The following is a 25,310-nucleotide window of genomic DNA, read 5'->3' as shown; positions in this document are numbered from 1 at the left end:
ACAATAGACCCTCTGTCTCCATGCCCTGACCTCCTCAATGACACCTTTGAGTGTGATTATGTGATCTAGAGTACCATGATTTCGTTGAAATCCAACCTACCCTTAAATCCTGAGTCCTTGCATCTCTACAAACTAGCTGACCTCTGTGTCAAATACTGATGCGTAAATCTTGGACATGACATGCCCAATCATAATGGTTCTGTGATGTTCTAGGCTCATGGGATCCCCTACCTGGTGAATGGTAGTGATGCTGTTAGAAGTCCATGTGTGAGGAAAGCCTAAGCAAACCACTTCATGAAAGAGCTTTGCCAAGATTGGGGCTATAGTATATTTTTAATATGCAATAAACTCAATACATAAGCCCTCATGATTTTTTGTTCGACCATTATGAAACTTCAAGGCCGCCTGCTTAACAAAACTGGCTATGAAAAGAGTGCAAGAGGTAAGATGGGACATATGCAAGAGGTCAACAAATGGATGGTGGGGCATGCAAGATAGTGTGCATGCATATAAGTGCCATATCTGGTGTCTATGACAGGAGAGAGGGCTCGACACTCAAGGAACTTCTACCAAAAGTCCTTAGAGCTAATGCTAAATTAAATGTTCTCCTCACTCTAGAAAAGGAAAGCTTGCTTCTTCAGTGGACAAGATGGCCATACTCGCACATCGTCTCTATCTCACTCAAAAGGTTATGCTTGGTCTCAAATTTGAGTTTATGCTTGGGGACAGAGAGCCTTACACTCATCATTGCACTAGCTATTACAGGGTATAGAGCCAAGAGGTGGTGTGTTAAGGCATGAAGGACAGTCTTGTGGAGTGACTGAGTGATCAGAGTAGCCTAGTCCTCTAGGAGAGGGGGTGTGATTTTTTGGTGAGCTTTTTGTCATGAGCTTTTTTTCAATTTTCATGAATATTGTGAGCTTTAGAGAGAGGGGGAGGGGGGGTTTCATGGAGTGGGGTGGGTGGAAAGTTTGGGTTATGGTTGCAGTTAAGACGAGAGAGGGGGGAGAGGGGAGATAAAGGAAAAGGGGAGGGATGGTCACATGGAGAAGGGAGGGGAGGGGAGTTGGAACATATATTCATTATCATAGTTAGAGGGGGAACTTATAAGGTATGCAAAGAGGAGTGCAAGGAGGAGAGAGAGGATGAGGAATGTGAAACTTATGTTCATCTCCTAAATGTAAAGGGGAAGGGAGAGAGAGGATGAGGAATGTGAAACTTATGTTCATCTCCTAAATGTAAAGGGGAAGGGAGAGCATAAGGGAAATTTGTTCATTTTAAAAGTGTATAATTTGAAACTTTTGACCTCATATTTGGATTCCTCGTCGAATTCCGGTCATTTTGAGTACCAACATGACCATATTCCGATAAAAATTGAAAAAATTGTGTTTTTGTCATTTTGGCCTGTTTTGGGCCTGTTTTGAGTCTGCGCTAGCCCTTCCAAGTGGCACATATGAAATCGATTGGCAACCAAATCTTGCATGGATGTAGGTCTAGGGTAGCCTAAGAGCCATGACAAGTTTCATCCCCAACAGATGAGCCCACATGCATATTTGGTTAGTACGTTCGTCATTTTTCATACATGGTCACTAGTAGTAAGTGCTTGCAAAAATGTATAGCATACAGTCCATATTATTGATCCTGCCATTTCTTCCAAGTTAAGAGATGCAAAGGAAACTCTCATCAGTATTTCCAACTGGTTCGGACCTAGCGCAGACTCAAAACAGGCCCAAAACAGGCCAAAATGACAAAAACACAATTTTTCCAATTTTTATCGGAATATGGTCATATTGGTACTCAAAATGACCGGAATTCGACGAGGAATCCAAATATGAGGTCAAAAGTTTCAAATTATACACTTTTAAAATGAACATATCTCCCATAGTTCCTCCCTTCTACTTTGAATATGGACATATCTTCCATAATTTTTTGCCTCCTACTGCCACTCATATCCACCCCCCCCTTGTGCATAGGATACACTCTTCCACCCCTTCCACATGCTATGAAAATAAACATATCCTATATCCTCTCCCCCTCTTTCTAACCTCCCCAGCTTTCTTATAACAAGAACATGTATGGATTTCTAAAAAAAGCTCGCAAAAACAAAGGAAATGGTAAAAAAGCTCACATTAAAAAGCTCGCCAAAAGATTTTTCCCTAGGAGAGGTAGTGTGAGTAATGTGGAAAGGCGGGTAAGGTATTTGGTGAGAGGCTATGGCAAAGTAAGTGTGCGGTGTCGTAGACTATGTCGTGAGGCAAGGGTCAATATATGTGTGAGTAGTGTGAAAAGGCGTGTAAGGTATTTGGTGAGAGGCGATGGCAAAGTATGCGATGTAGTAGACTATGTTGTGAGGCAAGGGATGTATATACAAAAAAGAGATAATTGTGATCTACTCCTAGAGGGAGTGCCAAGACAGAAATCGGTGACATGTAAGATGAACTTAGGGGATTCCATGAGGCAATCAACTACGCTGCAACCCCTCCCCCGTGTGGAAAGTGAATCCACTTGAGGAGGGCCAACGATCCAAACCATTATAGATGATAAGGCCATGCATCTTGCCTATGTCCAAGAATGCATGCCTATACGATGTGATTGGAGGACTTGCTGGTTTGCAAAAACTCAAGACATACTTGCCTTATCTAGATAAACATCTGGTAGTAAGATAGAAACATCGCAAAAATCCGGACATGATATCTGGCATGTGCCTATCCTCATGTTGAACTCCCCAACAAGAACTTTCCCACAGCTCGAGAAATCCATGATACCTAGGTATGGGGCTGTGTATGGTGATACCTCAGCCTCCTCTCACATCTCTAGCAAAACGAGATGTCTCAAAAGGGAAGTAGCATACTGCAATGAATAAACCCAGTCAAGAGGTGCATCGGATTCGAATCTATAGAAATCTAGAGGTGTCCCGTATCTCAACGAAGATCACCCCAATGGGAAATGATCTATACTGGGATGCCACTTCTCTTGTTTCCGTACGTCACCTATCTCCCTCGTTGCGTCCCTACATGCTATCTCCCATGTAATCCACTGACCATCGGTAAAAGGCTCTTTGGGCTTTGGTGTATTTGTATAAAAGGCTATGTCCTGTCCTGTATAAGACCGTCCAAAAATTCCTTGGCTCTGACCATAAGGTACCATTGCAGTTCCAAACAATGCTAGGACAAGGTCTTGGTGCCTGAGTCTCATAGACCCTACCCCTGTATGTATAGGGGCCACTAGATGCCTGACAAGGGCCTATAAGGAGTTGACCATGGCGAACCATTGTCCACTTGCCCCCTTGTGGCCATGTTCCACTGCTGTATCAAGGTGTGCCTCACCTCTCCTCCACCTGCAAGGGTGTGAGGTCCTCATCCATAGATATCTTTGGATGCCGATTGGCAATGCAATGCTGCAAGACGAGCATGTGTCCCTGAAGCGAGTGACCAGAGGCTGCTCTCGCTTGGGATCCCTCCCTACATGCCAGACCCCTTCAATCCCATGCTTTGGGACCCCCAGGAAGGAGGCCGTGAATGTGGTAGCTATGCAAGGGAACTCTGATGTTAAGAACCTTACAGCTCTCTGCTACTGTTCCAGGATGGTGGCCTTTGCAAGCTCTCGTTTCGCGACGTCACCCCACCTGGATTTTTCTGCAATAGCTGACTAAATGGTGGCTATCTGGGTGTTTACCACTGGTACACTGCTCAGGGCCATCACTAAGGCCACCATCATCTCCTTATGGGAGCTGGGATATATCTCCATGGCTAAGGGAAGCATGGGGTATGATCCCCAAAGGTGGTGACGTCGGTGGTCAGGCTGAAGTCAAATCTGCAGAGGAGGTCGAGGCTCATGAGGTCGATGTTATGGTGGTTCCCTTCTGCTATTACCCTGGAACCCGATGTGGTTGCTCTGTTTTTGCATACTTTGAGCTTTTTTTTGTTGATTCTCTTCCTTCTTCTAGGCTCTCTCTCCTTAGCCATGTTGTTTGTTGTCTCTTCTTTAAACAAACCTCTCCCCCCCCATATGTGTATATATATATATATCCTTGGCTGAAATTTTCCCCTCTTCTCTCCCTATGGAGGGCAGTAGGGCACACAGCCCTTTGTGTCTCCCATTTCTGAGATGGATTGCAAGGTGGTGCTGTGGAAAGACTGCTACAAGCAATAGGCCTGGTAGAATCATGGCAAAAAGAGGATTGTATATCCAGCAAGAAACCCTGTCAAGATAAGTCAAAATACAGAGATCCTGTAGCGGATGTATTGGAACTGAACAATCCCCAGACACGATGGCATGGTTTTGAGAAGGGCTGGAGAAGAGAGGACCTGTTGAGCAGAAAATGTGGGACCAGTAAACCAGGAGTTCAGGTTCAAACTAGTTTCCAAACTTTGGAAACGGTCCTGCAGGCCCACAACAGAGATGCTGATCTGGGACAGGTCCATGTGCAGTTGAAAATGTTGGAGTTGGCCCTGGGTCACGTCCGAGAACAGGCAGATTTTCTGGAACAGGTCCGTGATAGCTTGGACAGAACTGGGGAGCAGGTTCCAATACTGGAATAGCCTCTTGGAGACCTAGAGCAGTCCCATGACAGCAGAAGGGGCCTGGAGCTGGCCGGTGGAGACCTGGAGCCGGCGGAGAAGACCTGGAGCAGGTGGAGGAGGGTAGGGGGCTAGTCAGGGGAGGGAGGGAGCTAGGAAGGGGCAAAGAGCTAGGCAGGGAGGAGAGAGAGAGAGAGAGAGAGATGATATGATATGATTCTATTAAAGTCTGCTTGAGACCCTACAGGATCTATGGGACTAGAAGCCACTATCATAATGGTAATGGCTTTTTACATCTGACTGATACATTCTCCGTTACCAAACCATACAAATCTTCCAGTCCCTTTTTGAAAGAAAAACCTTTCAACTTTTGGATACCTCATTGCTTAGGGGATGTCTTCTCTCCCGTACTACTAACATACACATGTTGCCACATCAGTAGACAAGCCCTGCCTTTGTGTATACGATGCTTCAAGATTATTTCTCATTACCTGAATCTTCTCAAGCTCCTCCTGCATGTGAGTATCTGCATATATGTTTGCCATCAAGATATATGCTGTAGGGAGTTTCTCATCTAATCTCACTGCATTTTTAAAGGCATGCCTTCCAACTTTCACATTCTTCCACTTTCGACAAGCGCCCAAAACTGTCAACCACACAACAACATTAGGTTGGAAAGGCATCTTCTCCACCATTGCCACTGCCCTGTCTAATTGCCCTGCACGGCCGAGAAGATCGATCATACAAGTATAGTGCTCAATAGTTGGAGTAACAGCATATTGTTTGCTCATAGACTCTAAGTGCCTCTGGCCCTTATCAAGTAAACCAACATGACTGCATACAGTAAGGACACTAAGAAATGTGACACCATTTGGCTGTATGCCTTCCTGGGTCATTCTCTCAAACAACTGAGACACAAATCCACTTTCTCCCTGGCGAGCATATCCTGCAATCAATGCATTCCATTGTACGACATCCCTTGCAGCCAATGAATCAAACAGCTGTTGGGCATCACCCATGCTCCCACATTTAGCATACATATCAATTAGACTGGTTGCCACAATTGCAATGGTCTCAAATCCAACCCTGCTAATTTGAGAATGGAGTTCCTTTCCAAATTTCAGTGCTGATGTGTTGCCACATACTTTCAGGACAGCAACAAATGTGAAGCTGTTTGGTGACAGACCTTCCTCTTGCATTTGTGCATATAGATTAAAAACCTCCTCGCTTTCTTCTTGCTCCGCATACCCTGAGATCATGGTAGTCCATGTAACCACATTCCGACGTGGCAATTCATCAAAGACACACCGAGCATCCTCAATACTCCCACATTTCGTGTACATATCCAGCAGAGTGGTTCCCACAAATACATCTGATTCAAAGCCACTCTTTACAACATGGGAGTGGACAGTTTTACCTTTTTCCAGACATCCTACGTTCACAGAAATCATATCAACTTGCTTCCCATCTTGCAGTGCTGCCAGGACACTGCAAGCATTCAATGCGCCCACAAAGGTTTGATAATCTGGTGTGAAACCCTCCTCTCGCATTTGTGCATACAAATCTAAAGCCACAGCACCCTCATCCTTCTTACTATACCCTAAGATCATGGTGGTCCATGTAACAACATCATGACGAGGTAATTCATCAAATACACGGCGTGCATCCTCCATAATCCCACATTTCGCATACATATCAACTAAGGTGGTTCCGATGAACACATCAGACTCAAACCCGCTCTTTATTACTCGGGAGTGGATGGCTCTACCTCTATCGAGGCAGTAAATTTCTGAAAAGTCCCCATCAATTTGCTTCCTCTTGTCCGATGCTGCCAGGCTACTGCAGGCGTTTAGTGTAGCAACAAAGGTTCGATCATCTGGTGAGATGCCTTCCTGATGCATCCGTGCATACAGATCCAAAGCCAGCTCAGCGTCTTCTTGCTTGCTGTGACCCAGAATCATGGCGTTCCAAGAAACGGCATCACGATGTGGTAATCTGTCAAAGACACACTGTGCATCTCCCATGCTCCCACATTTTGCATACATGTCCACCAAGGTGGTTCCCACAAACACGTTTGATTCAAAGCCACTCTTTACTAAATGAAAGTGAATGGCTCTACCTTTGTCCAGGCATCCTAATTTCACAAAAGTCCCATCAACTTGCTTCCCATCTTCCATTATTGCCGCACTGCTACAAGCTTTCAATGCGCCAACAAAGGTTCGATCACTCGGTTGGACATTTGCTTGGCTCATTTGCACATACAATGCCAAAGCCCGTGCAGCCTCTTCCTGCTTCGCATATCCAAGGATCATAATGTTCCAAGACACTACATTACGCTTTGGCATTTTGTCAAACACATGCCAAGCATCTACCATACTCCCCCGCTTCACATACATATGCATCAAATTGTTTGCTTCTAATACTGAAAACTCATTTAAACGTTCCCCTGTATGGACATGACTTTCAGTCAGCTGAGGCCACCTCTCGTGGACAGCATTTCCAACTCGGGCTGCACCATAGAAATGAGTGCAGAGGGGAAGCCTAAATTGCGGCACCATCATTAATCAAAACGCCAGCAGAGACCTTACTTACATAGGACACGATACCGTGACCTTAGACAAAGGGCTATCTGAGACAAGACAAGACCAAGCGTGTGGGGCGCCACAGAGCCGCAATTGCATAAAAATTGGAAGGCATCTTCTTGGCATTTGAACTCCGTGTGAGACTTACGAACCCTTTCCCTACGTAGAAAAAAGAAAAAAAGGGTGGAGAACCACACGCTCTGTATGAAGGCACAAATTGCCCAAGATGGGCGTTTTGTGATGCAATGTGGGTGGGATCTCACAGCAGCTCTTTTGGACTACTGTAATCAATACGTTTTTGGTCTTGGGTTCTACCAAGGCCCTGGAAAGGGACCACTGACAGAGGTCAGCTGAGGGGCAGTCCCTCGCATCGTGAAATTGCTCCATCGGAATGCAACTCTGAATCAGTCGTTACTTTCCAATCATAGACTTTGAGGATGATTTTTGGGTCTTCAAACTGAGTGCGCTACGTCGATCCAAGCGTCAAATGAGGTCCTTCTCGTGATAGCACAGGCAATCAGTGTTTGAACAATGTAAATTGTAATCGAGGTGAAGCCTCTTCTGTTACGCTTGCCAACTAGGTCGCTATTCCGGGTTGCTTGGAAGATCTGTGTTGATGCACAACTTGTGGTCTCCATGTTTAATAGTTGACAAACTCTACTTATCTTCCAAGTTCCACATGAACTCGTTCATCTAGATTCTCGGAATCAAATGCATTCTTCAAGAAAACAGTTTTGTGAAGTTCATAGTGTACCATCAACTTTGAGGAATAGAAATGGCAACCTCCCTAACATAGAGCACTATGAATTTTTGGATAGTTAGAACCATCAGTTCTTGGAACTTTTGTGAAAAGTTGCATCCAAGGCTTGCAAATGATTACAAGTTAACATCTTATTTTTACTTGTTGCCCTATAAAACCACAATCCACAAACTTTCATGTCTTCTACTGAATCTATTGCATGTCTTCTCACCTCATACTGTGTGCCAACTACATATCTATGGCTATACAATATGCACAATCAATATATGGGTTGCAAGACCAAAATCATTAGTGTATAACTATAGAGAGACAACATCATCAACTAATCCATTAATGATAATGGGGGGATCTTTCTCAAACAAAAAGGTTAAGTTGTAGGGGCCATATCCTAGTGACTTTAAATCCGGATGTATAGCGACACTATGAGGGACAGAAAAGGGAGGTGGCGGGGGGGGGAGAGAATGGAAAGTGGGGGATAGGGAAGGGGAGGGAACAAAAAACTAGGGGGCGAGGATGAAAAAGAGAGAGAAAGGGGAAAGAATAAGCAAGAGGGGATGAATTTGAGGGGGAAGACGAAAAAGAGAGAGGAAGGGGGAAGGGAGGACGGGGAGGGGACATAAAATGAGGGGCAAGAAAAGAAACGAGAGAGGAAGGGGGAAGGAGACAGCTTGTGTGGTAGTGGAGGAGATGATGGAGAAGAGGTGGATGGATTCAAAAAGAGAGTCAGAGAAAGTGAATGAGGAAGAATTGAGGGGTTGGGGAGATGCTTTTATAAGATGTGGGGGTCTAGAGGGTCAATTTTTGTGACTAGTAGTAGTTAATTCGCTTATGTAAGGCACCATTTCCAAGCATGTAATTAAGATAAAATCTCATCATTTAGCAAGAATTGGAACAATTTCAGACTCCTTTTCCTCGAGTAATTGTCATATATGAGGTTTATTTCTCACACAAGAAAACAAGTGATTTGCTTTCGCTTTAGGCGCCCACGCAGTCGCACCAAAATGTTGTCACTTTTTCTCTCATTTTCAATTTTGAGGGTTGAAGTCACCTACAGTGATGTCATTGCTCATTCACATCGGTGGCATTCCAACACTTGGGCTATCCACTTACCAATCAGGGAAATATTTTTGAAGTCAATATTCGAGACCCCTAAACGACCATTAAACTTCGAGACCTTCATGGCATCCTGCAAAATATAGTTCCAGATATGTTGTGGCTGTTGACAATACATGCTTCACAATCAGAACGGTAGCATTCCATCCTAACACAACACCATGCCACACTCTTATCTTCTGCCAAACATTCTATTTAAACCAATCAAAGCACTGCCTCAAAGAAATGCCTACACCCAAAAGTGCACTCAGACATTGGAACATTGTGCCCCTATCAACCCTTTTTATTGGCACAGCATCTAGCTAAGAAGGCAAACACTCGGGTCCGTTCTTAGCCTAAAAGTATTTTCCCAACTACAAATGGAGCCTGTTGAAGCCAGACAAATTTTATTTTTCTTGTACTACACAAAGATTCTACAAACCCTCCTGTGATTTGAGAGTCACCATGTAATAACCGAGGACAAATTTGAGTACCAGAAGGCAAAACCACCTCTCTAATAGACTTGTAGACACTCGCTTCTTCATCAAGTAGGTAACAAGAACCATACATAATGGAAAAGGCAAAAGGGCTAGTGGGCACCCTTGACAGATAGACTGGTGAAGGTTAAATCTGCCCACTACCCCTTATTCAAACAAAAAAATGTGAAGCATTATTGAAGAGTGCTCCCACCATCCTCCAAAGCCCCCTATACAATCTGTCCAACATGGCTAGCATAAAATCCCGCTGCACTCTATCATAAGCTTGATCAAATCAAAGCCTAGCAAGGCACATCTTTGGCTTGTGGTGCCTATAGCATAATCTAGAGATGAGGAAACATTTAGTTTATTCCCAAAAATGTATTCAGCCTTAATCAATCAATTTTGCTCCCTATCTGCCACCTTCATACACATGTCTCTGATCCTACAGGCAAGAGTCCTTGCAATGATTTTAAAAGAAGTATTTAACATGGAAATTGGTCTCCAATCCCTGAATTTTAGCCTACTTTGTCCTTTGGGGAACAATTTAATCAGACCCACATTCACATGTTCCAATAACATATTCGATAGCATAGCCATATTGGCCATTTCCGCAAAGTCTTTCTTGATTACACTCTAGAAAGCTATATAGAATTGAATAGCCAAACCATCGGGCCTAGGAGCCTTTTAATTTTCTAAAGGATCCAATGCCTCCTAGAGTTCTTCTCAAAAAATAACCTCTCAAGGCCAACCCTTTGACTTGCAGAATCTCTAGGCATAATGTCTTCCAAAACTTCATCCACTTGACTTTCCCAGTCATGATTTACTTCGCCCAAGACATCAACTAAACTTCACAATTCACTTTTAAGACTTTGGCAATGTGCCAAAACTCAGAAATAACAATAACCTAAAAAATGAACTTTGAGGGTCAATCCCTTAAGGAAAGCCACAATAGCCTACTCTACAGCTGAGCCTTCTTAACCCTGTCAAGTTCCTCCATTTGCAAGTCATCTTCAATTTCTACCAATAAAGTAGAAACATAAGGATCGTTTGGATTCACCTCCATATCCTTTCTCAAATTAGACCTGCATTCCACTAGCCACTCATTAAGCTAGCTTTTCTCATTTTTTGAGTCTCACATCCCAAGATTTGGCCACTTGCATTGCTGCCCTAATGGCCTTATCCCTATAGCACATGGTTCATCCACCATAGCTGATTCCTGCAGGCAGCCATATGCTTTCCACTTCATCACAAAATCCCTCCATATGTAGCAGCCTCTTATTAAACTTGAATGGGACATCAAGTGACCTTCCAATTGTTCTAAGAATTGAGAAATGCTAACCGCCAAGAACATGGTCGAAAGTCCCAAAATTTAGAAGGAACTTGCCCCCATGGGTACCCAATGCTAGCGACCTTCCTCAAAGAAATAGAACCTACAAATCTAATTAGCTCTAAACTTAGCCCCCTTCCTCCTATTCCTCGATGAAAACCCACTTAAATCCTTAGGATCCAATTCAGGGCCTAACAATCTCCTTACGTTAAGCAATCTATCCTCACTTAGTTCTGCCACATTTTGGTCATCCTCAAGTACCCACCTAGAACCAAGATCTTCTCATTCAATTCCATCAAACAATCTCTAACACTTAAGTCTCATTTGAAGCATAGACACATGCAACATTAAATTGGAACCCAAATAGAGCAACTAACACTGCTTGAAATTGGCTTACAAAATCATGGAACAATTCTTTGCCTCCCAAATGCTTCCTTGTCAACAAGGCAATCATCATGAAAATCTTGAAAGGTTATGGCATCAAGTTCATCAATTTTAGCTATTTTTGGAGCCTATGTTGACTCTTGAATGTCTATTGATAAGGACTCCCTTAACCATGTGGTTCATGATCTTGACATCGATCATTAGCACTTTTGTGTCCCAAATCTGTCTTAGTCACTTCCACTTAGATGGACAATGTTTTTGCTATCGATTGGTTTCTCACTTATTGATTTCGGAAGAACTTGATCGATTTCCAACAATTGGCCTATTTAAATTTACACATTTAGCTCAGTGAAATCCAATGTTGCATTAGCTATGCTTTGCTTCAATGGGCTACATTCATCATATTCGTTTCTATGAAGCCTTGACATTTATGTCTTAATAGTATGACATGCTTATAAATATAGTAAACAAATTCAATAAACACCCACAAAGAATATGACATTGATATAATCAATTTGATATGCGCGATAAATCCTCCTAATGACTTGATGCTTCCTTACATGTTCTACTTAAAAGCACTCAGCTCAAGTCCACAATACACGTCTCTAAACAAAAAGATGGTGAAAGATACATCTTGGCCAATATTATTCAGATCATCTAACTAAATCTATATTACATAGATATTCTAATAAAGTTGGAGGCCTACATAAATTAAAAATAGGAAAGTTGATCAAACTTTGCACAAGAAACTAAATCGACTAGATGGATTATTAGAACTTGTGGTACTTTGAAAGGAAGAACAAAGCATGCCACATTTGGATTGAATTTATATATAAGAACATTGGACAAAACACCAATCACCAAGCAAACACCTATACATTTAGATGTACAAATCACCAAGCAAACACCTATACATTTAGATGTACAAATCACTAAGCAAACACCTATCCATTTAGACGTACAAATAAATTGTATACCAATCTTTCTTAATTGTGAAGAAGTTCAAATAGACAAAATAAAAACCATACACAATCAAATAATCCAACACCTAACTCAACCATTAGCAAGATGAACAATTCATAGAACGCTTTTATTTGGGCCATAACTTGGTCAATCGGACTCCAAATATGGTCATGTTTGTAGTCACAATGATCGGAAAAATATGAATGAATCCATTTATCATGCTAAAGTGTCAAAATTCTAGAGCTTTAGAAAGTTTGTACTTATCTTTGTTTCATTAGATTAGTCTTATCAAACTCTTTATTTTCTTATGACCATGGATTTTTCTCATATAGAGTTTGGGTCCTTGGTTTCCTCCCTCCATCCTAGAGGTGTATACCTGGTCAAGTATATATGAAGGTGATCTATATTTAGTTAGCATCATGGTCATAAGGTGATCAATAATTTATTAGTTCCATAGTTTAAACACTTTATTCATATGATCATTTAATGTACAAAATGGATCAAATGATATGGGTAGCATAAAAATCAATGAGCTACAAATAGCTATTTGTGATGGGTTTTGCTAGGAGGAGCTTCTATATCATGGGTGGGACTATTGTTGTTTGTATGTAACTCCACAAGATAAAGAAACCCCTTTAACTCATGTGCTACCTTACATAATTTTGAGTAACCGCCTCGAGGTGTAGACATTGCAACATTTCCCCTTTTGTATCCATTGAATGATTGCTAACTTGCATGGATTTATTATTTATCGAATTATAGGTTTTCTCTTTGTATGTTGCCAATAATTTTCCCTTTGGTATTCTTTGAATGATTACTGACTTGCATGGATTTATGAGTTATCCAATAGTAAGTTCTATCTTTGTAAAAATAAGTGAAAACAATCTCTGATAGTGTCATGTAGATTCAACCATTTTTAGTAAAAAAGTATTGCTATTATCGCTCGATGATTCGACTTACTCTGTATCACTTACCTTTACAAAATGCCAAATGTATATACTGAATTTTGATACATCTAGGATATATAATCAACATCCACTAGGTCAAGCATGACAAAATTGCATAGAAAAAATCATTTAATATTAAAATTGAAAATCCATAATCAAATGTAAATAACACATTTGTTTGCATAGTAAAGATTATGAATATTCAAACAAGAACAAACCAAACTATTCCTTCAACTAAAACCTAACTATACAAAATCACATACTTACCAAAATGACCTACTATAGAAATCAGAACACCTTTTGAAAAAAATATTTTTAGTAAAAAATTATTTCTACTATAGGTTTAGAGGTTTAGACAAAGTTCCTCACCAGCATCGCTCAAACTTTGGGCTCACTCGAATGTAGTCGCTCGATGTTTCGACTTACTCTATATCACTTACCTTCACAAAATGCCAAATGTATATACTAAATTTTGATACATCTAGGATATATAATCAACATCCACTAGGTCAAGCATGAACAAAATTGCATAGAAAAATTCCTTTAATATTAAAATTGCAAATCCATAATCAAATGTAAATCACACATTTGTTTGCATAGTAAATATTATGAATATTCAAACAAGAACAAACCAAACTATTCCTTCAATTGAAACCTAACTATACAAAATCACATACTTACCAAAATGACCTACTATAGAATTCAAAACACCTTTTGAAAAAAGCATCCACATACATGAAAAACACCAAATAAACATAGTTTTAAAGAATAAATTATCTTGTATGTGAATGACACAAAGTTGTAAATCCATAATAAAAAGTAAATTCGAAATTTTCATTCACATAATAAGTAGTTTCAAAATTCAAACATGAACAATATATACGTAGAACATTTCTCCCAATTAAAACATAGTCTCATTAACAAGGAAGGAAGCACAATGGATCTTGGGTAGGATGGGCTATACAAAATGTTCACGAGATTGTTTTACCGCCACTTGATTCAGTCGCAACCATTGATACCCACCCTCAATTGGAAATGGGATGCTCAGAAGAGGCGTAGCATGGTGGAAATTAGAGATATTTGGAGACGTTGCATGGCAGGAAAGCCAACTTCCTTCTGTGGAAAGTTCTCCATGATTGGCTACCGAGGTGAGGGGAAAGCTAGCCAAGCATACACAAGTGAACACGGCATGCCCATTTGGTGATAGATCGGCGGAGGTAGTGCATCACTTGTTTTGGAATTGCACTGTGGCTAGAGAGGTCGCCACTGTGAATGAAAATTGCACTTAGCTAGGTCGCCACTTTGAGGAGGGTTGGCTTATTAATGGATCATTAGGAAAAAAGGGAGCTCATTTTGGGGCCCTGTAAGAAATTCACTATTTTCTCTTTTCTCTCTCTACAAAAGCAAGAAAATATGGATACTTGCGTGAGAAATGTCAGTGTGAAAAGGAATAAATATATTCTTTCACATGCTTTACATTCAATGTTCATATAAGAGCAACACTTTTCTGTGCAGAATTTGGTGATTCTGACACCGCAGGCACGTCCGGAACGGCCCAAAACCCCAAAAACGGCACTGGAAACGCTGGAATCGGACATCCGGAGGCCCGGAAACGGCCAAAAAAGGCCGAAAAGTGGGATTTGCATCAAAATTTCCAAAGGTGCCAGATCGCGTTTTGCTGCAAATCCCACTTTTCGGCCTTTTTTGGCCGTTTCCGGGCCTCCGGATGTCCGATTCCAGCGTTTCCAGTGCCGTTTTTGGGGTTTTGGGCCGTTCCGGACGTGCCTGCGGTGTCAGAATCACCAAATTCTGCACAGAAAATAAATTTTTAAAAGATTCAAATTAGATTACCTCATTAATGTGACATGCTTCTACGAACATATAGTACTATTTCTTTTTCTTATTTTCATCTTCTTTTGTTGAATTTTCAACGTTACGTTGGCCCACTCCTGATTGGTTGAGAGCCTATTTTCTCTCTCTTCTAAAAGGCCCCAAAATGAGCTCCCTTTTTTCCTAATGAGGCGCCTGAAATTCAGCAATTCGTCGAGTGGGACGCATGGCGCGGTTTTACTTAGGTGGAGTGGCCTTCATGGGACTCCCCTCAACTTTGGCAGCTTGTTGTCCCTACTTACAAGCCGCCGTGATCATGGCCTTATGGGACATTAGATCTTCTAGCAAAAATCCCCCCTTGGATTCCAAGAGACTACTATTCTATCCCTGGTCGCCAACCACAATGATCCATTAATAAGCCATCCCTCCTCAAAGTTCATGTAGAACTTCGAGTGGGGTAACAATGCTTCCAATATTGCTTGTAGCATATGCCTGGGGCTCTTGCCTTCACTTGGCCAATTTTTGTATATGCCTGGGGCTCTTGCCTTCACTTGGCCAATTTTTGTACTAGGTTTGCAGTTTTTGGGACTAACCACCCCCTAATAAAAAACCCTCCTTTTTGCAAAAATTAAACATAGTACATGTAAATGCACATACCTTATCAAGGTGACCACTGTATAGATCCAAACAACTTTTTTAGAATACATCTACAAACACAAACGTCATTGCTAAAAACAGAGTAAATATGTTGTAGCCTAAATGAAGAAATGCAATTAGCTTGATAACATTATACAATTAAAAAATAAGTTAATTCATAAAAATGTAAAGTCCATAAATATTCCCAGTTCAACCAAAACGCTATTTCTCTAGGTATCCATGTAATATGTATATATCTTCCAAAAGTGATATTAAAGTTGAGAAGGATATCTTGATATTTTAAAAAAAAATTTATATCAGATATTTTGCTTCTAGAAATAGGATATACCACATCACGTTATGTAATCGTAATTCCCATTATATGTGAATGCAAAAACTACTTGTATGAATTTTTCATTCGTCTTTTTGGCTATATAATATTACGAGTCTAATTACATTTTGTCATTTTAGAAGTTCTCTTAATGGATCTATTAGATATAGGTTGTGACACTATGCAAGTGAAACACAATTTACTCCCTCATCAAAATGTAAAGGTTACAAGTATCTTTTGATGGTTCATGCAATTTTAAAACAAGGTGGGGATCCCAGTAAGGCCCTGCTTTTGGAGTGACATTATAATTCTAAGTGTAAAGTAGCTCCATAAATATTTCCAATAACTTGTAAAAAGGAAACAATGGGTGTAAATTGGAAGGAAAGGAAAATATAAAAAGTAAAGGAGGTGAAGGAATATGGGGAAAGGTCGATGAGTGAAAGAGAGGAGAGAAAAGAGGTGAAAGAGGTATGTGGTGGATGGACCATTAAATAAAAGTGGGAACGTGCCTATTTTGGCAAGAGTAATATAAAGGTGGTGTTATACAAGAGAAAGAGAGCCTCTATCTTTAGGGAGAACTACCTAACAAAAGACAAGAACATTTAGAACCTTCACAAGCAAACAAAAACCTTAAACCCTCAGCACATTAGAAGCTCTTGAACTACTACTAAGCTCATACTAACACAATTTGCATGGTCGGTGAAGTTCCCAACACCACGTACCCTACTCTAGCTAAGGAGAACCAGAAATAATCACTTTCTCCGCATTTGAGCTCTTGAAGTAACACCATATTGGGATTATATTTACAGATTACAGACATGCAACCCCACTGCTTTGATGGCAGGCAACACCCCCTAATGTTCCATGACAATAGGGAAATTCGTCTCGACCCTCCATTCCCTGAACTCAAGGTTATGTTACTGGTTTGCCAAGGCTCTATAAGCATCCTTGAGAAGGCTGAAGCGGTTCTCTTTCCCTTGCCCTACTGAACGAGCCACCTCTTCTTTCCTCCGAAACGGGGGAGGATAGATCCCACTCCAATGGAGGACTTACAACAATGGAAGCAGATGCATGGGATGAACTTAGTATGAACTTCGGGTTAGTGGATTGTGCTGACATAGATGCTAAAGGTATTGGTGGCTTCTCATGGAGCAATAAAAGAAAGGGGGATGCCTTCACAGCAGGAAGATTAGATAGGGTTTATGCCTCGGGGGATGGATAGTGGATGAGGGCCCCATTGGGGGGGGAGTATGTAGTAGAGACATGTCTCTCAGACCACCTACCGATTATCTGGAGATTCGGGATCCCTGCTGCGATTGCACGGTCTCATGATGTGCCCTACAAGCTCAACAAAAGGCTCTTGCGGTCCAAGAAATTCTGTCAATTGATTAGGCAGACCTGGAAACATGCCAGGGCAGAGATGGAGGATCCTTGTGCAGGTTGGGACAATGCAGTGAGAGCAGTGATTAGGACTTGTAAAAATTGGGAAAGACATGAGAAGACTGACAAATGGAAGGTTGAGTTAACAAAGGTCTCACAGGGGTTGAGGACAACTCTCGAGGGGTGTCCGGAGGATACTCAGCTATCCACTTTACTGGTAGAATTAGAACAAGAACTGAATGCCAAGGAGCTGGAGGAGGCTGGTAGAGTGAGAGTCTTTAGTAGACAGACCTGGTTGCAATTAGGGGACTTCCCTACTAAATTGTTCTTCCAAGCAGCAAAAAGAAAATATCAAAGGGAAAAGATTGACAGAGTAATGGGTCCGGATGGTAAAATTGTGTATGAATTCTGGCATATTGCAGAGGTGTTTCTGAGACATCTAAAAGGCCTATTGGGGCAACCAGTTAGGCAGGATGAAGAATGGCATGAAGCAATTAACTTCCTCCTGGAGGGTATCCAACCTGAAGTCTTTGAGGCGCTAAAGAACCAGAAAATGGAGGGGGGATATGGGTTACCGGATATTGCCTGCAAGAACATGTCACTGGTGGGGAAATGGCTCCCGCGAAGGTTCTCGGAGCCAGCCCCATGGGTGGTTTTGGCCAGGTGGTTCATTGAGCAGGCGGTAGGAAAGAAGGTGGGAGTATGGAGAGGGCTTCTATGGTATAAAAGACTGTTCTCAGACTTCCCCCTGAGAATAGTGGGGTTGGATATGGTACAGGGGTTAGTTGTGGCATGGAAGGGTTGTGTGAATAAACTATCATGGAAGGGTTTGGGAGGCGTGAGGGGCGATGCCAGCCTAAATGAATCGATTTGGTGGAGCAATGTAGTGAAAATAGATGGCCAAGCAATTGCCAAACATGATCTCCAAACGACTCAGAGCATATGCAGAAAAGGGTTGAGATACTGGTCACAAATTTGGATCCCATCTAAGGGGGGTTGGATGCCTCTAGCTGCTCCTTCTCTCTTTCTATCCAAGAGACTGCCCTGATCCACAAGATTCTCAAGGAGATTCTAGAATGCTGGCCGTCAAATTGCATAGAGCAGAAAAGTTAGAGGACATCCCAGTGGTATATGGGTAAAACTTGCTTAAAAAAGCTTGCAGCAGAGTAATCTACAAAAATCTGCAAACCCAACAGCCACTATACCTAGAGTTAAACAAAAAATGGCGCCTCCGCCGTACAGCCGGTTGGTGGAAAAAAAGACTCAAAGAGATCTAAGTGGGGTGCAGGCTTGGTAAACTCAGTTTTATGGCATGGAAAGTTCTACACCAATGGGTCCCCGTGCGTGCTAAATTGGCCAAAAGGTTTGAAGTTAATTCTGTATGCCCACTGTGCAATAGAGCAATAGAATCAGTAGTCCAGTTGATGTGGAGATGTACTCTGGTTCGCCGTGTTTGGATACGAATAGAAGTAGCCGTGAGAAAGAGTGGCCTGATGGGGAGGTTTCATCTTGGTCAAAATTGGAGAATGGGTCTTTTGGGTGCCTCGATAGAAGTCACATCCACTGTCAGTGTGTGTTGGCCATACATTCGGGCCTCAGTCCTATTGGGGGTATGGAATTTTCGCAACCAAATTGTCTTTGGGAGGAAAGGGATGGTAGGGTTTAGGGATGATACCCTGGGGGGATGGGTGAAACAGTTTGTAACAGACTCAGCCAAAGTGCTAGAGCTATCAGATCCAGTTGTGAGCTAGGCACTGACAGCCGTGGCGAACAGTTTCTAAGTTCTACCACCGAGTAGGTTCCCATCCGCTTCTTAGCGTGGGCCTAGGGCTCCGGTCCAACTAGAGGCCAAGTTTTGTACTATTAGGGTTTGGTTTATTTTCCAGGGACTGACCTCCCCGCAATACAAGTCGGCCTTTTAGCCCAAAAAAAATAAATTTGCATGGTCAAATTGACCAAATGATTTAACTTCAAAACTATGGACCTAAAAACTAAGACATCCCTTAAAAAAACACCTACAAGGTTTTGTTTTGAAAATATACTCCATTTATTTAACTTAAAAGAAGGACATCATATCTGCATTTCTAAAAGTATATTAAAATTATAAAATGCAATCTTCGAATAATTTCAAAAAATCAGGAAATTCTTGTTCCAAAAACATATAACATTTTATTTTGTAAAATTATCACTCTCTTCACGAAAATCATTACACTTCACATATGGGTTCTCAACGAGGCTTTGATAACGAGACTTAGACTTTTGTTGCGTTTGTACGGACCTTGTCAGCTCCTCTACATTACGTGGGTCCACACAATCTTGTCACCTCGCAACGATTCCGAGTAGAAAGTGCAATCAGACGCCAACTAGACATCAAGCAAGTGGAGCACAAAGTGGCGCAAGTTGAGTGTCATGGCGTGAAAGATGTTGATACAACTCGCCTAGAGGATCGCTCTCTGCATGGGGGTCAATCGGTTATGGGTAGAACGCTTAGGTTGGGCTGCAGTCATGCCCTTTGTGGAAATGCTGCCCACAAGAGGGTGCCTCAGCTGAATCAGGTAACTGAAACAAATGCCCTTACTGCGGAACGTTTAAGTGAGCTTCCAGTGTTTAAGACAAACAATTTAATGCATATGTATGTGAAGTGTGGAAGCATGGTGGATGCACGCCATGTCTTTGACATCATGCCAAAGCATGATGTGGTATCGTGGAACATGATGATCCTGGGATATGCCAAGCAGGAAGAGGGCCCCAATGCTTTGGAGTTCTATGCTCGGATGCATCATGAAGGTGTCCAACCAACTGCTCGAACCTTTGTTGGTGCATTAAAGGCTTGCAGCAGCCTGGTATTGTTGGAACAAGGGAAGCAAGGTGATTGCAGATTTGCTAAAACGGGATGCTTGGAGAAAGGTAGAGCCATCCACTCTCAAGTAGTAAAGAATGGCCTAGACTCGGGGGTATTTGTGGGAACAACCTTGGTAGATATGTACTCCAAATGTGAGAGCATGGATGATGCTCGGCGTGTCTTTGATGATTTACCTACTCGTGATGTGGTTACCTGGACTTCCATGATTCTGGGGTATAGCAAGCAGGAAAATAGTGCCCTGGCTTTGGAATTGCATGCACAGATGCACAAGGAAGGTGTTCAATCGAATGGTCGAACCTTTGTTGGTGCATTGAAGGCTTGTGGTAACCTGGCAGAACTAGAAGAACGGAAACAGGTTGATGGGAAATTTGCAAAACTAGGATTCTTGAAAAAAGGTAGAGGCATCCATGCCCAAGTAGTCAATAGTGGCTTTGAGTCAGATGTATTTGTGGGAACTACTTTAGTGGATATGTATACGAAATGTGGGAGCATGGAGGATGCGCGGCAGATCTTTGGCAATTTACCTCATCGCGATGTGGTTACATGGACTTCCATGATTTTGGGGTATACCAAGCAGGACGAGGGTGCACTAGCTTTGGATCTCTATGAACAGATGCAACAGGAAGGCATGACTCCAGATCATCGAACTTTTGTTGGTGCACTGAATGCTTGCAGCAACCTGACAGCGCAGGAAGAGGGGATGCGAGTTGGCGGACGAATTATGAAAGTAGGATGCTTGGAGAAAGGTAGAGCCATCCACTTCAAAGTAGTAAAGAGTGGCTTTGAGGATGTATTTGTGGGCGCCGCTCTGGTGGATATGTATGTGAGAGGGGGAATCATGGAGGATGCAAGGTGTGTCTTTGATGATTTGCCTCATCGTGATTTGGTTACATGGACTACCATGATTATGGGGTATGCTGAGCAAGGAGAAAGTGAGGAGGCTTTTAGACTTTATGCACAAATGCAAAAGCAAGGTTGGACACCAAATAGCTTTACCTTTGTTCACATCCTGAAAGCATGTGGCAATGCAACAGCTCGCAAGACTGGAAAGGAACTCCATTCTCAAATCTGCAGGTTTGGTATTGAGACTACTGCAGTCATTGCAACCAGTCTTATTGACATGTATGCGAAATGTGGGAACATGATTGATGCTCAACAAGTTTTTGATGCATTGCCCATGAGGGATATTTTACCGTGGAATGCATTGATTGCAGGATATGCTCGCCAGGGAGAGAGTGAACTTGTGTTTCATTTGTTTGATAGAATGGGACAGGAAGGTGTACAGCCAAACCAGGTTACATTCCTTTGTGTTCTCAATGTATGCAGTCATGCGGGTTTAGTTGACAAGGGCCAGAAATGCTTTCAAAATATGAGCAAACAGCATAGCATTATCCTGACTACAGAGCATTATAATTGCATGGTTGATATCCTTGGCCGTGCAGGCCAAGTAGACAAGGCAGTGGCAATGTTGGAAAAGATGCCTGTCCAACCTGATACTGTTGTCTGGTTGACTGTTTTGGGTGCTTGTCGAAAGTGGAAGAATGTAGAGGTGGGAAGGCAAGCCTTTGATAACTTGATGAGGTTAGATGATAAACTTACTGCAGCCTATGTCTCGATGGCAAACATATATGCAGATGCTAACATGTGGGAGGACCATGATAAGATCCAGGTAATGAGAAAGAATGCTCAAGGATTGAAGGAGTCAGACAAAAGCTGTTGTGGATATGACCTTGGTACATTGCATACGTGTGGCGGTGGATAGGAGACAGCCACAAAGCAAAGTATACATTTATGGATATAATATAAACCACATACATCTTTTTGCCTTAAGGATGTCTCCTGTCCCCAAAACCAATGATCTTTCCTTCCAAATAGAGGAAGGATGCCTGCCCAATTATTCGGGACAAAAGGGTTCTTGTGGGGACTTGGGCACAACTGCAGTCTCCCCCCACAGACTGGAATTTGTTTAGAAAGAGAAACCTAATCAGTCCTTCCAGTCAAGCGATTCTTGAGAGCTAGCCGATGGTACCTGTTTCAGAGGTGATTGGCTTAGAGTTCTACATTTTAATTTGGAGGGCGCATCCATTCTCATAAAACGCTGGACCTCCAAGATTTGTGAAAATTCTTCACCTTAGCGAAGAGGCAGCTGATTTTACAAATCGAGAGCCTAGGTAATGATCAATTACTGCTAAATTATCTTAGTGTGATCAGCAATATCTACTCATAGTGGTAGTGACAAGAACATAAGCATTGCTTTGCTTGCCAAGTAGTACTAATCAATATTTCTTTTGGTGTTCAGGTCTAAAGATCCTTGCATGGAGACAACTCAGAAACCCTCTGAGTTGGTTGGCTATGTTATGAAGTCTAATGATCATATCCCTTGCAGCAGAAAAGCATCATCCTCAGTCTGCATATATGTGTGTGCGCGCGTGTGCGTGCGCGCGCACACTTTTTTTTGGGCCGTTACCAGGTTTATCGGCGAATTGTCTAAAGTCACGTAAACAATCTGCATTTGCGTCAACACAATCGGCAGTGAAACTCTTTTATGCCTTATATTACAGAGTCACTATCCCAAAAAAGGATGTGCTCAGGTACACACACACACACACACACACACACACACACACACAAGTTGAGAATACCTACGTCATTATGAGAAAACGGTACTTCAGCTTTTAAAGGAGAATATAGGATATCAACTCCAAACAGTTGGTCACAGAGTGTGATGCTGTTCTACTGTGATATATGGTCATTTGGGAAGAACACACATCTTGAAAAATGGATCTGCAGAAAAAGTGAAAATTGGATATAGAAACATAGTATGTCCCATATTGAGTACATGATTTTATATCATGTAGACAAAAGGGGGAATGCTGTCTCATAGATCCTGATGGTGTCTAGTTGCGATCAAATACAGAGATGATTTCTCTCTCTCTCTCTCTCTCTCTCTCTCTCTCACTGTACCTTCTCTCCCCCACTTTAGTTTATGTTCTTTGTTCTTGCCTTTACTTTCCCCACAGTTTTCATATTTCAAGATACAATGGATGAGTCTATTGAAAGTATCCATGTACTGTATATGTGTATACATACATAGATGTAGTACGTGTGCTTGTGCATGTGTGCCTGCAGCTGCAAAGCAAAGCCTAGGTGGTACATCATTTTGTAAACCAGCTCAATCATAACGGGAGACTGGTGATATGTTGACAAAGCAGCAATTCAGATCAAACCACAGCTGGGCAGTTTTAAGTAATTTATAAAGTATCATTTTTTGTGAAATTTTAACAGCTGCTTTAATGTCCATATATTACAGGCTCTTGATTTGAGCTGGTTTGCGTAATGGCTGACTGAGCCTCAAGAGGATCCTCAGCCTATTTTCACTTGGTTTGGATGCTTCAATGAGCTTGGCATATGTGTAGGTGTGAGAGTGGAGCCAGCACCTTTCTATATTTTGTTATGTAGATACTTCTCACAGACTTACGCGTAAGCAGTCGATGGATCAGTAGGATGTTTACTAGCAGAGGCTCAGAGTTACAGGTTTCCTTGGGAAGAAGTGGTCACCAGATCCCGCCCGATGACTGTCAGAGAGGAGCCTAGATGGAGACTTTGGATGTTTCAGGGGAGACCTTTAGCAAAGCTGGACTGGAGCGGTCTTTGCTAGCTCAGATCCTTTACCCTTTTTTTCAGTATTCGATGGAACAGATAGAAAATTCAGTAGAGATATCCATGATATACTCACGACCGTTCAGCATGAACAAGCACAGGGGGTTATTGAGCAGCTCTTGGTGAGGTTCTAGAACCACTTTTGGGGGATCAGTAGAGCTAAGAAGGTTTTGTACTGTCTTTGGCTTACCATTTAGAGGGGCCTGTGGGCTCATGGTTACAGCAAATGGGTAGGCCTTCTCTGTGTATGAGATGCCAGCTTGCAGAGGAGTCCTGCAAACATTGCCTATGGAGTTATCACATTGCCATGGTGGTTTGAACCGGTGTTTTCAGATTGTTCTCATGTATCACATCTGAGTCTTTCATTATGATATAGGGAGCAGCTATTTGGGGCAGAGCGTCTAGTGCCTTTGCCTCATATGAATCTCATGTTGGTGACCATGCTTTCTTCATGTAGCGTCGCCTGAGACGTGGACACTACTTTGTGATGGATTTGGTGTTCGAGATGTGCACAGGTTTTTAGGCGGCTAGCCATTCACTATGTCGTTGCACTTTCACATGGTATTAGAGCAGAAGGTCGTCTAAAAGCTTCGATCTGGAGAGCGTGTGAGGCGTGGAGAGTTCAGAGTTTGCTGGTGTTTGGGGATTGTTGTTTGGCAAGCATTGAGGCATGGACAGTCCGGAGTCTCAGGCTAAGTATAGGATATCATTGCTGCCCCGGCCCATATCCCACCCACCCTTACTACATATTGTATGTATGAAACCATCGCTCGTGTCTTGATAGTGTGGTAGATTGCGCATGAAGCATTAGAGCACAAGATCGCGTAGTCTGATCTAGGCAAGTATTTGGGGATATCGGAGTTTGCTGCTGGAAGGTGTGGACAGTTCGGGTGCAAGTAAAGCAGTTGAAGAAGGTTATGTGAAGCCATGGCCCGTCCAGGACGAAGGCGAGAAGACTGTTGCAGGCTTGGACAGCAAGAGATTCGGAACTTCTTGCAGCAGGAGATTCTTGAAGTTCGTGCAGAAGGGAGGCTGGAAGGGAATGTAGCCTCCTCTCTCATCACCAATGGGAGGTTGAACACTCACATGGGAGGAGATTGTGTCTATGGTCTTAATCAGCAGGAGCATTTCCAAAACCGTCCACAAGGTGGAGGTGCGGAGGCTCTTTCGCCCCACAGGACCAAGGGCGGCGGACCATCATTTTACTCCTCTCTCATCTATCCTCCCAGTATTAAACATTTCACTCCTCTCTCATCACCAGTGGGAGGTTGAAGACTCTCACATGGGAGCAGATTGTGCCTATGGTTCTTGATCAGGAGGAGCATTTCCAAAACCCTCCACAAGATGGACGTGTGGAGGCTTTGGTCGCCCCGTAGGACAAAGGGCAGACCAACAAAGGAAAAGGTAAGTGGAACTCTTCTTCAAATCGATCCTCTGAGAAGAAGTCTCCTAGGTAGTGCCGTCAGAGGAGTCAAGGCAAGGGTATCGGTTACTCGGCTGTAGTTGTAACTACTCCGGCCTGTGCTCATTTGGACATCGTGAATACAAATGCTCCA

The 25,310-nt window shown here is 42.4% G+C and overlaps 1 protein-coding gene across 1 annotated transcript; it reads right to left on the bottom strand.

The window, feature by feature from the left end:
- Positions 1–4,933: 4,933 nt before the first annotated feature.
- On the bottom strand, positions 4,934–7,078 carry LOC147887389 (pentatricopeptide repeat-containing protein At3g02330, mitochondrial-like). Its single transcript, XM_087394300.1, has one exon. The coding sequence runs from the start codon at positions 7,076–7,078 to the stop codon at positions 4,934–4,936; it is 2,145 nt and encodes a 714-aa protein (XP_087250426.1).
- Between the last annotated feature and the right edge of the window lie 18,232 nt (positions 7,079–25,310).

The sequence above is a fragment of the Dipteris shenzhenensis genome, chromosome 23 (genome assembly GCF_047967505.1).
Source record: "Dipteris shenzhenensis isolate YYH24624 ecotype China chromosome 23, Dip_SZ_1.0, whole genome shotgun sequence".
Classification (NCBI taxonomy): domain Eukaryota; kingdom Viridiplantae; phylum Streptophyta; class Polypodiopsida; order Gleicheniales; family Dipteridaceae; genus Dipteris; species Dipteris shenzhenensis.
Note: the sequence above shows the minus strand (reverse complement) of the source record. Positions and strands in the feature narration are given on the sequence as shown.